Consider the following 13849-nt stretch of genomic DNA (forward strand, 5'->3'; position numbering starts at 1 on the left):
TTCTTTCTCAACTATCTTCCATTTTTTCTAATTTCTAGCAGATTCCATTCTTCTGTGTCATCTGGCTTTCCCTGTTTAACAATGTTTTCTGATTAAAACAAATTTTATAATTCTTGAGACAAATAAAACTTCTGAACTTAAGGTATCTAAAAAGAAGATGTAATCTCCAAATAATTAATCAGAGATCTTAGTGTCAGAAAACACTGTTACTTTCTTATCCCTGAATTCCTTAATATGGGCATAATATGCTATTGATCTGTCAGTGAAGAGCAGACTTGAGACTTCAAGTATTGTGACTTTTGGGAGCTGATGACATAATTTTTAAGCTGATGAAGTGTTGGGGTTTTTGCCTGTTTATATGTATATTAATCTTCAGAATCCAATAATTTTAGAGTGATATCTGAGCAGAAATACACACTTGATTGCAGGCATTTACCAATTTTATTAATTAAGTCACAACAGATGTGTAAGCACTTAGTCATAAAGACATACATAATGAAAAAAATGTAATGAGTAAAACACTGCACCTTACACTCTTCACCAGTGAAGGGCATATGCAATGCTCAGCAAGGTAGAAGGGTGGATAAGTCAAATTAGTGTAAAGATTAGGAACTGTAAAATGTTCCTCAAGCACAGCCAAAGATCTACTCTTTTCTTCAGCAACTCTTTTGGCGATGAATTCTGCACCACAGTTAGAGATGAAAAAGCATGGCCCAGCTCCAGCTTAGACGACAGAAAGCAGTTTTTGGATGGTTGAAACCTGCTGTGATAAACTGTGAAAGCAAACAGTGACACAGGGCAGCAGATGACCTGCATTAGGAAGGTATTTATGTTGTTACAAGACAACATGTAATTATATTTTTGGCTGTAAAATAGTGTTAACAGCCAGACAGGTTCTACTGGAAAGTGAGAAAAAAAATTTTTTTCAACGTTCTGTAAAATTTACATTTGATGGGAGAGTTCTGAAGAAAGTTGACTTAGGAGTCTGCAGGGATCTAGCTGCTCTACAGATACTCTATTGTATATTTATAATCAAGTTTCTCTGATAAAGAGAGGAAACTTAGGGTGTCACTCTATATTATTTTTTAAAAAAACTTTTAATAAAACTTCTTGGAATTGGATATTTGGCTTCTAAACAAAAAAATTTCCAATTATTAGGTTTTTATTCTTCTCCCTCTGTGTTTCTTCTGTCCTTCTCTGTCTCCTGTTTTTGTTATAAGACCGAGACTTAGGAGTAAGTCCCTGCAGGACTCAGCACACTGTGGGGCCTGTAAGACTACAGAAATATTAAGTAACTCCAAAAAGATAATAATAATAGCCATATAGATATTTAAATACCCTTATTTTTTTTCTTTGATTTTCTGAGAAGATAACCTAAGGATTAGTCATAGTTTGACATTAAATTGCTTCCATTTTTCATAAGTTTCAGACTTACTTCAGTGTTTTGAAGAAACATGATTGATTCTTTGCATAAACATTCAAATATACATGGATTCTGATGTAATGTAGAAATGAGGTTTGTCGGGACACCTTTTCTTGGGGGGTGATTCATTGAGCAGTTAAAAAGAGAAGATAGAATGTTTCTAGCCTTGAACACAAACTCATCTCTGGTGCCATCCTGGTACCTTTTTTTCCACAGACAAGGAAGCTGCCTGCAAAGAGAAAATTTTTGTTTTTGAATCTTGCAAGGACTTAATACAGGTCCCTTCATGCCGAGTACGTATTATTCACAGACTGGTGGCCTCTGAGGGTCTCAGAGGTATGAGCATTTGTCCTCAGAATGATTCAATCTCTCATTTTCTTGAGAATGGATCTTTCCTTCTAAATACTGAAATGAGAAAAGAAAGAAAGTATCCATTCAAAATTGGGGGGACTCATTTCCATCTGTCAGCATAACAAATGGCTTTGTTTTTACATGGCAAAACATTTGTTCTTGTAACTAATACAGACTAATTGTTGTTGGGTTGGTTTTTTTTTCACAAATTTTTAAACTGGGCAATCAATTTGACAGAAAGTCTGTTCTCAATTATGAAGTGTGAGGAAGGCTTGTTCAACAGTTGCATCCTTGATTAACTATGTACAAGTAATTATTGTAGTTCAAATGTGTTCCAAAACTTCTCCTTTCCGCCTTCTGTCCATTATTTCGTTTCTGAGGACATCCAACATGGGACAATTTGCTTGTGCACTTGTCTCCTAAGAGATTATTTTACAGAATATAAGCATATCTAACGTTAAAATACTTTTCAGTGTTTTCACAGAGTTTGGTGGATGATGAAAATGGACAGAGCTTTTATTTAGAATTTATGCACCTACTCTGTACTTGAAAACCTAATTTGAATGCATTTTGAGCTTGCCTTCCTTTTATTTTGTTTATTTCTGGTGGAAAATTACAAACTAATGCTTAGGAGGGAATATTGAAGACTTCATATTAGTTCTATTTCTCAGCTGCTTGTTACTGTTCTTCACTTGCATTGTGGAATTAATTTATGATAGCTTTTGCAAAATTATGACGGGTTTGAAATTGCATAGATTTGCTACCTCAGGGACTTGCTTTGCAAGATGCATAAATAGTGTATTGTTGAGTTTCTATGCTTCCTTCCTTCATCAAAATGACAAGTAGTATCTCTTTGAATGGATGATTCCAAGAGGTATCTATGTTTTCAACTTTCTTTACCTTCAGATCCATTCATATGTGCAGAAAGCTTTCAAAAAGTTTTAATGCAAACAGATTTGATATTTACAGTACAAAATGCAGTGGATGCTTGGGTCTGACTTGCAGAATTTACCTATAAATGCACGTTATCATCTTGTATTTTAAGTAGAGGCTGATTTTTATGGAAAGACCTGCAAGTCAATGGGTCAAGTGCTGAATACATTTTGGCAGAGGAAGATGACTTGTATGCAATTACAATGCAAACTTCCTTAATTATGTTACTGAATATGAGCATCAGTAAGGGCAGGGGAAAAAATGCATGAGTAAGACAATGAAAAGAGACTTAAATTATCCATAGTGGCTTCTAATCTGTAGAAATTCTTGCTGTACCTGCTGAAATCTGAAATATCATGTTGCCCTGTTTGGAGATAATGTTAACTGCTGCTTTCCAAGGTAAATAAGATTGAAGGCTGTAAATGTACTGTATTCCAACCCACAGCAACCAGACCTCTGGGATGACCAAAATTCCTTTACTCTTTTTCCCCTTCACTTTGGCACGTTGAAATGGCACATTTAGTAAAATACAGGGGAGGTTTAATATGTGTGTGTTTATATATATATTTATATGCATATATTTTTATATCTAAGAATGTATACATCTCTGTGTGTGTGTCCATTTATAGTTATGTGCATGTGCACACATATGTGCTTATGTGTATATGTACACATGTATATACATATATACACATGTATATGTGCTTATACATGTCAGGAGCAGTCTGCCTCTTTTAAAGGGACCAGCCTCACCTAAAACAAGAACAGCTGAATGACATAGAAGCGTGGCAGCTGAGGCCTCTTGCTGCAATGACAGCTTGTTAATCTAGTTTGGCTTTTGTCCATGCAATGAATTTGTAGCTGTTTAATGCAGGTCATATTTCCTCCACTACTCTCTGCTTTATTTCTAACACACTAAAAGCTCTTTTGAAGGATTATATGTTAATAAACAGAACTGCATGCTATACTGTAGCTCTTGAAGTAACTAATGCCAATTTCTCTTTTTTCCTTTCAATGACATGTTTTTCTTTTTGTGATGTTCTGTAATGTCCAGATTCGTTAAAAGCACACTGTCACTCTGCTGGGGAAAAAAAGCCCAGCTTATTAGAAAAAGTTATGTGAAATCTTTCTCTTCTTACATGTTTAATGTGTAGAAGCTGAAGTCTTTTTTGATCTATATGTTCTTTTCAAGATATCACCATTAAATTGTGGAATTTGTACAAAGCTGGAATAATTTGTGTTGTCCATAAACTACACTACCATTGTTTAATAAAACAAAACTGGTTATTTATGAAACTTTTACCAGCTAGGCCACTTGAAAGAGTAAAAGCTGGTGAATATCTTTCCTCCTTTGTTCTAGCTTGTTTGTTTTACTAGTGTTCTTCTCCCTCAGGAACCAATGGTCATTTCCTAGAAAGATGAGACAGACTCTTTGTGCCACAGTGCAAGGCTGCAGGCTGAGCAAAGAGTGACTAGAACTGAGGCACCACAGAAGTGCCTTACTGGGAAGAGTGACTGTGCTGTAGCTCATCCTGCTCAGCCTCAGGCTCCGTGCTCCTCTTGGTAGCAGGGTCTGCTGGCTGCTGTGTGCTCACCTGAGCTGCTTGTGTGTTTTGTAGACAAGGATGAGTGTTCAAAGGACAACGGTGGCTGCCAGCATGAGTGCATCAACACGGTAGGGAGCTACGTCTGCCAGTGCCGGAATGGGTTTGTGCTACACGAAAATAAACATGACTGCAAGGAAGGTGAGTAGGAAGGCATTGGAGTGGTTGGTTACACAGCTGTCTTGCAGAAAGCTTTCTGCAGCTCTCCTTTCACACGAAATAACGGAAAAAAATTCTTGGGAATGGGGTTTTAGACATTTGGGCTGAAGTACTACAACATCCCTCCCCTTTCCCATCCTCTCCATCCCCAGCATTTGTGTGGGCTGAGTTTGAGGTACACAGGAATGAAATCTGGAAAATTTGACACCATTGGCACAGAGTGCTACGTTCAATAGTTCTGTGAAGTGTAGATTATTTAAAGTTCCAATAAAGTATTTATCTAAGGCAGGGGTAGAGTTTCTGGAGAGAAGCCTGGTAAAGTCATGATTTGCTGCTATCAGAAGCAGTTAGTATCCCCACAGCCAGGTTGGAACCATATCAACCCTTTCTGGGTTTGTTCTAGGCAACATATTCAGACAATCTAAGTCCCAGTCAAAGCCCTATGCATCTCTATTCCTCTTGACTCTCTCAAGGTGTGGCTACCTTTAAGGAAACAATAGGCTTTGTGACTTAAGTAGAATTCCAATTCTCTGCAAATGAACCTCAAGTGTGCAATATCATGTGAGCTGCTGTAATGTCTTAATGTTTTCTAGCATGGATTTAATCTCAGAGTAAAGACATGCCCTTTGAGAATCATTTGCATTTTCACTGGTTTTGGAATGCTGCTTGCATCTACTCTAATGTTTTATTTTCAAATAATTCTCTGATATTTAGAGCACAATTTGAGATTGTTAAAACCAAATACAAAAATGCCTTCTTTTAGTTCTGGGTACTAGTGGTTTAGTTCCAAAGTCAGTGACTAAGTTGTTCTTTGTAGATATTCACAGTTTAGTCTTAGCTGTTCTTGAGTTGTGTATATGTATACCTAGAAACTGTGCTTTACAAATCAATTGCTTTGTAGCAGCAGTGAAAATTACCAAGAAGAGAAAAAAAAATTGTCCAAGAAATTTCCTTTCAAGTTGGTGTAGTGAGATTTTTCATATGGATTTACACACTTTCTTGTATGTAGAATGGGGGGAATGGGAAAATACTTGATTTATTTTTAATAGTTATCTTATGTTCATTCCTGTATAAGATTTTTTTTCTGAAAAAAAGCCATACATTGTAAACAGTGTATGTTTCACAATAATCCATAAAGAAATATGCTGAGTTAATGCTCTAAAACACAGGACTGATGGGAAAAGCATGCTTACCTATCTTCCTAAAAATCCTTTCCGCTTAGTGGCTGCCCTGACAAAAATAGTACTTTTTGACTACCTCTGAGTGCAGACTAACTGATGCTATCACTGTTGGCACAGCTGAGTGTGAGCAGAAGATCCACAGTCCCAATGGCATCATCACAAGTCCCAACTGGCCTGACAAGTATCCCAGCAGGAAGGAGTGTACGTGGGAAATCAGTGCCACCCCTGGACAGAGGGTCAAACTGGTGAGTCTCTGCCTTCCCTTCCTTTTTAGCTTTTCTTCCATCAAATCAGCTTCTCAAATGACTGCTCAATGATACAAAACTGTTATTAAACTTTGCTGTCAGTTTGCATCCCAGAGGAAAACTATTTTAAAAACTTGCTGACTCCTGTCCATTTCTGGCCAACAGGGACTACTCAATATCATAGAGTTGTGATTTAAGTTTATGGTGATTGGAAGTACTCTGTACAGCAAAGGCAGGAGGAACACTTTCCTCCTGTCAGACTTTACTGTACCATTGTTGCAACTCATAAAATATGTGCAGAGTTTTGGCAAATGTGGCAGAGGCCATTTACACAAATTCCAATATATAGAAGAAGCAAAATTTTGAGTTATGAACTGGCCATATGTGTACATGTTTTCCTGGTTTTGGATTTTTTGGGTTTTTTTGTTTTGTTTTGGTGGGTTTTTTGTTTTGTTTTGGGTTTTGGTTTTTTGGTTTTTTTTTTAGGAAAAATGATACAAAAGCCCTGAGAATCTGGATTTCTCATTTAAAAGTGGCCTCAAATTTTAACAGAAGTAGAAGAGCAGCCCACAGTAGATTTGTGAATTTTGTGTCCAGCTGGCTGAGGACAGTGCTGGTGTCCAAAGACAGGCCTACCAGAGCTTGGATAGCTTTGCAGGTTTACTGAGGTTATGTAGCCTCTGTATGAGGCACAGTCCTGTCCATGGCATTTTTGCTTTCAGCTCAGCCCCAGTATTTCTTCAGCAGCTTACTTGCAGGCCAGCCACAACAAAAGCGGGCCTTACATATATTTAAACTTCATAAATTGATTTTTAAACTGTTTTGGAGCAAATAAAGTTAAGGAGAGAGATGTCTCTGTTTCAGAGGTAAAAGCAATAGCCAATACTCTTGCAGGGATGAAAGGTATATTGCAATCTCATAACTACTGACCTTAGCCAAACCCTAACCCTTTGTCTTGGTTTTGGCTGGGATAGAGCTAATTTTATTCACAGTGGCTGGTAGGGGCCTGTGTTTTGGATTTGTGCTGAACAGTGTTGATAATACAGAGATGTTTTTGTTATTGCTAAGCAGGGCTTACACAGAACCAAGGCTTTTTCTGCTGGCAAGGAAGTTGGAGTATATGGGAGGCTGGGGGGGAGACAGCCAGGACAGGTGACCCCAACTGACCACAGGGATATTCCAGACTATATGCCATCCTGCTCAGGATATCAAACAAGGGGAGGAGGAGAAAGGGGATGGTATTTGGAGTGATGGTGCTTGTCTTCCCAAGTACCCCTTACATGTGATGTAGCCTGTGTGATGGCTGAACACCTGCCTGCCCATTGGAAACAGTGAATTCATTCCTGGTTTTGCTTTACTTGTGGGTGCAGATTTTTCTTTACCTATTAAAATGTCTCTTAAATAAATTAAAATCTTAGCCCACAAGTTTTCTGTCTTTCACACTTCCAGTTTTCTCCCCAGCCTACTGATGGGGCAGTGAGCAAGCAGCTGTATGGGGCTTGGTTGCTGCCTGGGGTTAAACCACTCCTGTTACTGGTGCTGCTGTGGGATTGTGTATTGATCTCTGTCCACCAAAAGTTAAACAGTTGAACTGTACTGGAGGGGATGGTGGTGGTGGAGAATGAGTGGTGTGCATGCTCTGTCCATTCCAAGGGTGAAAAATATGTTGTTAATTCAGGCAGCCTTCATACTGCTGCTTCTGAGAAAGTATTCTTCATACTGGGTGAATAAAGTAAAGCCAGCCAGCTATATACAGCATGTTACTGTAGAAGTTTTTCCAATACTTATACCCACATCAGGCAAAATTCCAACATTCAGATATCTTCAGTGAAATTTTCCATGATCTCCTTTGCAAAGAAAAGTTCTTTTAAAATTGGTTTTTGACAATGGAATTGGAAAAATTGACAGAATTTTACTAGATAGAATTTTCAACAATATCTCCAAGATTTAGAGTCTGAGATCTGCTCTTCTGTGCAAGCCACTAGGGTCAATTGCTAAATGATGTGTGTATAATATCTTTAAGTTGTGTAGTACAACAAGGTCCCATATGAATAATATTAATACCATAATAACACAATGGATCATTATTTTTTCTTTCATGCTGTATTTAAGTTTACTTTTCTTAGTTTTCTTGCTCAAATTGAACAAGAAGAGAATTGGTTATTTCATGGTAACAAACCACACGAATTGTGAGGCTGTACTTTCTCTTTTAAGAGGGGTATGCCTATAAAAACTAATCTTTTGTTGTGATTGCCCTCACTCTGCTAATCATTGAAAAGCCTCTTCCTGCACAGGCTAAATTCAAGTATTTGGTGCAATTAAGAAGCCTATGGAAGAAAGGATATGCCCTTCAGAACTTTTAAATGAAACATGTAGATAAAGGTGGCTTTGAAAGTGTATGTAGTAGAGAGACTGATTTTCATGAGCTAATCAGCCGGATGTTTCCAAGAGACAGACTTAAGTGTCCCATCCAGGCAGCTGTCCATAAGTGCCACCAACACATCTGCTCGGTGGAGTGGTGTAGATAGAAAGGGCTGGATGGTCAGAAGCTATATGTAACCTCTCTGAACACCATTCCCACTAAGGAGACAAATCACGTGGGATTAAAATAGTCGTGGTGAGGTAGGAATTCAAAAGTATTTGTCCCAGGAAGAGAGGGTGTGATTTAATTTTATACTACCAACTTTGTTGGATCATTTGTGAGCTCTGTTGGCAACAACTATTCAGTTATGTTTAACTTTAAGGGAAGTTTGTGTTAGTTCTCCTCTTTCAAACCTGCAAGGAACTGGCTGATTTTTAAAAATTGGAGTGTTTGGATGTTTTAAAATATCAGGCATTTTGAGATTTTAAAAGATTATGCTTATTAAGATCTGATTTTCCTGTAAAAAGCAAGTTCCTTGCATTCGCTTTGGAATTGCTAGAAATGACTGCTATACCACAACAGATTTATTGTTTGAGGGACACAATAAAACATATACCTGTTTATCATATACCTGTTTAACATATACCTGTGCTTCTGCAGTCTTAGGGATCCCAGTAAGAAGCTAAATATTAAAAATATTTAGTGTGTCTTACACTTCATAGTGAGATATGCTTCCTGGAGAGTGTTGGTTTTGTTGGGTTCTCTTTTCATGCTGTTGAGAAGTGAACAAAACAGATAAAATTTTCCTCTAAAAGAAAATTAATTTCTGCAGGCTGCCTTTGGATCATCATATTGCTCCCATTGATTCCAGGCTGGCTTTACTCAATACTGTGTTTAACAAACTTCCTTACTGAGAGTTAGTCTCTCAACTTTCTGGGGTTTTCTTAATCCATTGGATTTTATTTGGGTATAAATGACAACACATAGTTGGCATCATAAAAGTAGGATGGCTGACCACAATTTAAGAGCCGTAGGAGCAACTGCAGTACAGCTGTTTTCATTGCCTCTGCAGTTTCAGTCCCTTAATGTAAATCCCAAACTTTTACAGTGGGATGGATCTGCATCCACTGCATCACACAGCTCTTCACAAAAAACAAGTGTTATTCTGAATATTGAAGTTCTCCAGGAAAAAAAACTTTGTCTTAGCTCTTTATCATATTCTTTAGGTCAGCTCTTAATATAAATTACTATTGCCTTTCACACTCTGTGTTCCACAAGTGATTTGGTAAGTCAGATTTGTAGTCAGATTTGTTATGGTGTACCAGAGAGAATGTTTGGTAGTGATATTTGCTCAGTATTTAATAGTTCAGTTTTATTCTTTTTAATTATTGTTTCTTAATCCTTTTCTGTTTGGGTTTTGGGGTTTTGTTTGGGGCTTTCTGTTTTGTTTTATTTTTATAAACATTTGTACGGTTATTTATGAAATCATGTGTACTTGGTGTTTTTGTGCTATTTTGTTGAACAAAATAGATTTTGAATTTCACCTTAAATTGTAAGTTATTCTATACAAAATTTACAAAGATGCTTTCACAGTGTCTACATGAGGGGAAATTACAAGATATTAAGCTTCAATATTGTTGTTGAAATTTAGACCTGGTCAAAAAAGTCTTATCTGAAAAATCTTAGATGTCCCCTTGAAATAAGTTTGTTTACATCATTCTAGTCTCTTCCAGATCTGAAATGCAGGTTGTATGCATGTTAACAGTCCCTGTTAGGCCTGGCATACACTTTTTGGAAATGCCTGAAGTTTGTTCTAATGACCAATTAACACAATTTTATTATTTTTCACAATGCTTTTGCTAGCAAAAATGTGACCTTAGCATGAAGGGTGAAACCTAAAACATCATTAAGTTGTAATAAAAAAAATAGATTTCTAGATAATAGATTAGAAAATGAACTAATGCATAAACCTTCATGTGGAAAAGTCATTCTCGGAGGCTTTAGTTGCAGTGTGATGTAGGTTTTAAAAAAGGGCGGGGGGAGCCATTATGTTTTGCAGATGTTTCAATCAATTCTCAACTCTGCAAGGAAGCAATAATTTCTGACTTTCTGCTGTTTTGAATGCTCTGTGAAATTTGGAATAATCCTAAAAACAGTTCAAATTCAGCAGAAAGGCAGCAGTATTCTAGATTTAATATTCTCTTATAGGTAGTAGTCGGTTATAAAGATTCTAATGCCTTTCTGTATGAAGGATGATGCACTCTTGAAGTTCAGTGTCTTAATTTTTATTCCACTTTCTCAAGATCAATGTTATTCAAATCTACAGGCTTGTACAGGCAGTAATATTAAATCTGTCATTTTAACTGCATCCTTGTATTCTATAGCATATATATATATGTATGTACTGTGTAAATACAACCCACAGTGGGTAATTTTATTTTATTTTTTTTTCCCTAGATATTCAATGAATTTGAAATAGAACAACATCAAGAATGTGCTTATGACCACTTGGAAGTGTTTGATGGTGAAAGTGAAAAATCGCCAATCCTGGGACGTTTATGTGGCAATAAAATACCAGATCCTCTCATTGCTACTGGAAACAAAATGTTTCTCCGCTTCATTTCTGATGCATCAGTTCAAAGAAAAGGCTTCCAAGCAACTCACTCTACAGGTCAGAAATCAGGACATGCTTTTTACTAATAACTTACCCACTGTTCTTTAGTGGTAGATACACAGACTTTTTTTTGTAGGAATGGGATGAGTTCACAGAGTAACAGCTGTATCTAATGAAGCCTTAAGCCCAGTAGGAAAAGTTTGAGATTGCAGAAAATATTCTCTAATATTTTAGATATTGCTTTTCCCCTGTTTTTCTCTCATAGGTAAGAAATTAAAAAGTGTTGAAACAAAGTCAGATGAGAAATGAGGTTCCTCATGATTCATGATCTGAGATCATAAAAGATTGAATATCTTTTCACTGTATCTGTAATGACAGGGCTTAACTGGGACATGTGGTGCACTTCCATTGCTTTCCTGTTCTAACTTAAACAAAAACCTGGGTTTCATGTAAACAGATATTTCTTTCCTGTAGTGCTTAAAAGGAAAGACAAACCAAAGAAGAATAAGAAAAGAACAACATTGAAGACTTTCACAGGACCTTTAGAATATAATGTTCTTCATATTTACCATTCAATTTTCTTGTTTGGCAGAAGTCCCTGAAGTTGGAAACAATGGTTTGTAATTGCATTAAGAGAGTTTTTGTGACATTTTCAGCGTGCAGATTTTTCCCCCCGGTGTTGCTTGGCTTACAGTGGCCTCTAGTGCTGAAGCTCTGAACATCCAGTGCCTGAAGTAAAACAAGGGGATTTGGGGTTTCTTGGCCTTTATTTTAATCTTCAATTATAATGTCTGTCTTTCCTTTCCAGAGTTCATTCTTATTTATGCAGGCAATAAATAATTCAGAAAATATTTCATAAATATATCTGCTAGGAGATAAGGTTTAATGACAGGTAATAGTTACTAATAGAATAATCAAGGTGATGAGTCACTGTTAATGTAATATGATATTAGCTAAAGTATCCATCAAGTTGCTGTGTAATACTCATCTAAAAAATCCTCATGTATATCAATGCTGGCATTTTGTCTTTTTTTCCTTCTGATTTTTTCTGAATAATTCAAAATCTTTAGTAATTTAACTTCCCTTTCAGAGAAAGAAAGTAGACAACATGATATGAAATCTTTATGAACTGGGCCTTGAAAGTGAAAGTAGATACCTATAATTCAGTTTGTTTTTCTTGTGGAAAATCCTCTTTTACAAGTATGAAGTGTTTTGCCTTTCCTACTACAGTAACATTTTCCCTTAGATGAAAAAATAGAAGTAATAACTACCCATTTTTAATTACCTCAGGGTATATAGTTAAAGGTTAGAACTCTTGTTAGAACAGGTGTTGTAGAACTGCTGTCTCATTTATTGCCCTCACTTTCAGTTTGCAGAATTAGAGCAGTCAGTATGTGAATAAAGTTCAGATGTATACTGTCTAAATTCTAAAGATTGCAAATTTTGTTATGACTGCTGAATTTTCCCTCATATCTGCTGAGTTTTATGTGCCTTAAATATAAAAACATTCACAGCATGGACAAGCATGTGCTTTTCTGAGAAACTGACAAAAATAGAATCTATCCAGATTTTAAGAATGTAGTAAAAAACTACAATGTTTACATCCTTAAGAGAGGACATTGATTTCTGTCAGCTGCTGTTGCACAGACTGCTCCCTGAGATACACCTTCATCACTGGGCATGTACCTGGAGGTAGTGCTTGAATGAGGGACAACTCAGGTCTTGCAGCGTGTTCCTCCAGTCTTGAGCCAAACACGAATGCTCTGTGAGAATTCTGTGAGAATTTGTGCTCTGGGCACATGTGTGAATGAACAGATACCTAACAAGTGTATGGGCAGAGGATTGTATTCCCTTAGTTCATCTTTTCTAGAAAAGAATAATTGATGGTGTGCAATGGAAATAGACTATTATTATTTATTTATAATTATTATTTAATAATAATAATAATAATTGATGGCGTGCAAAAGAAGGTTGTGTTTGATCCAGGGAGTGCTGAGGACACTGCTCCTGTCACTTGTAACGTGTTGGCAGAACTCACTCAGTGACAGGACTGGTGTAACACAACAGCAGTGAAACGAGTAGCTGGATTCTATGACCAGAGCTGTCTCTGCTGCTGCATTCCTGGCATCTTCATGACTTAATGGCCCCTTATTATTCCAGTAGTCACTGGTTGTCGATGATGTTGATTTCCCTTCTATGACACTTTTTGGCTTGAAGCGCTATCCAGTTTAAAAATTTCCATTTAATATTTCGGAAAACAGGATAAAAATGTAGCAGCAAATACAGTAACGTTTAAAAAAACTGAATAGAAAAGCTTCCTTGGGTGGAGCAAAACTTATAAAATGCTGTTTTGAAAGTGCAACACAGTTTTAGAAGATTCTGTCATATTTTCCCCTCTCAGAAAAGGCATAACCCATCCAAGAGGAATTCATAAAAGTGCTCCTGCCAGAACATTAAACATCATTGCTCAGGGAGTGATCTATCTGCCCTAACTAAGGCATCTAGCTCTCTTCTGGACAGCTTCATTTATGGTGCCTGGCTTCCAGCCACTGCTCTAGGAGGTTGCAGATCTACTGTAGGTCCTGTTCATATCTGCCAGTGCTGGGAGGATGTCTCGAACAAATTTGGGTATCTCAGATGTCACTTAGTTTAGAGGCCTGTGTTACTTCCAGAATAGCTGTAATAATTCAGTATGGGAGTGCTGAATCAAATTTATAATCTTGTTTCATTAGTTCAGATGGTGTTTAAGCTTTTCCCAAATGTCTGGCTTGTTAAACAGTCAGGAAACTACTGCTCGATCTGTTTCTTATGTTCGTAAGAAGTCTTAAAGTCCCCAGAAAGGTCATGAAACATGAGAGGGTTCTTGTGCCTTGGCTGATCTAGAAAGAGTCTTTCACTGAAGCTACCAGATCCCCATCATTTTACAAGCTGGTCATATTTCCTTACAGTCAGAGGCATACACCCTGCCTGCAGCAGG

The 13849-nt window shown here is 37.0% G+C and overlaps 1 protein-coding gene across 2 annotated transcripts in view; it reads left to right on the plus strand.

The window, feature by feature from the left end:
• Positions 1-13849, plus strand: part of TLL1 (tolloid like 1) — a 128219-nt gene that overhangs the window by 108430 nt on the left and 5940 nt on the right. For both annotated transcript variants that reach the window (XM_058839014.1, XM_058839015.1), the window contains 3 exons: positions 4327-4452; positions 5769-5896; positions 10716-10929. In XM_058839014.1, coding sequence (XP_058694997.1) covers positions 4327-4452; positions 5769-5896; positions 10716-10929 — 468 coding nt within the window. The remainder of the gene's footprint in view (positions 1-4326; positions 4453-5768; positions 5897-10715; positions 10930-13849) is intronic.

Source organism: Poecile atricapillus, chromosome 4 (assembly GCF_030490865.1).
Source record: "Poecile atricapillus isolate bPoeAtr1 chromosome 4, bPoeAtr1.hap1, whole genome shotgun sequence".
NCBI lineage: Eukaryota > Metazoa > Chordata > Aves > Passeriformes > Paridae > Poecile > Poecile atricapillus.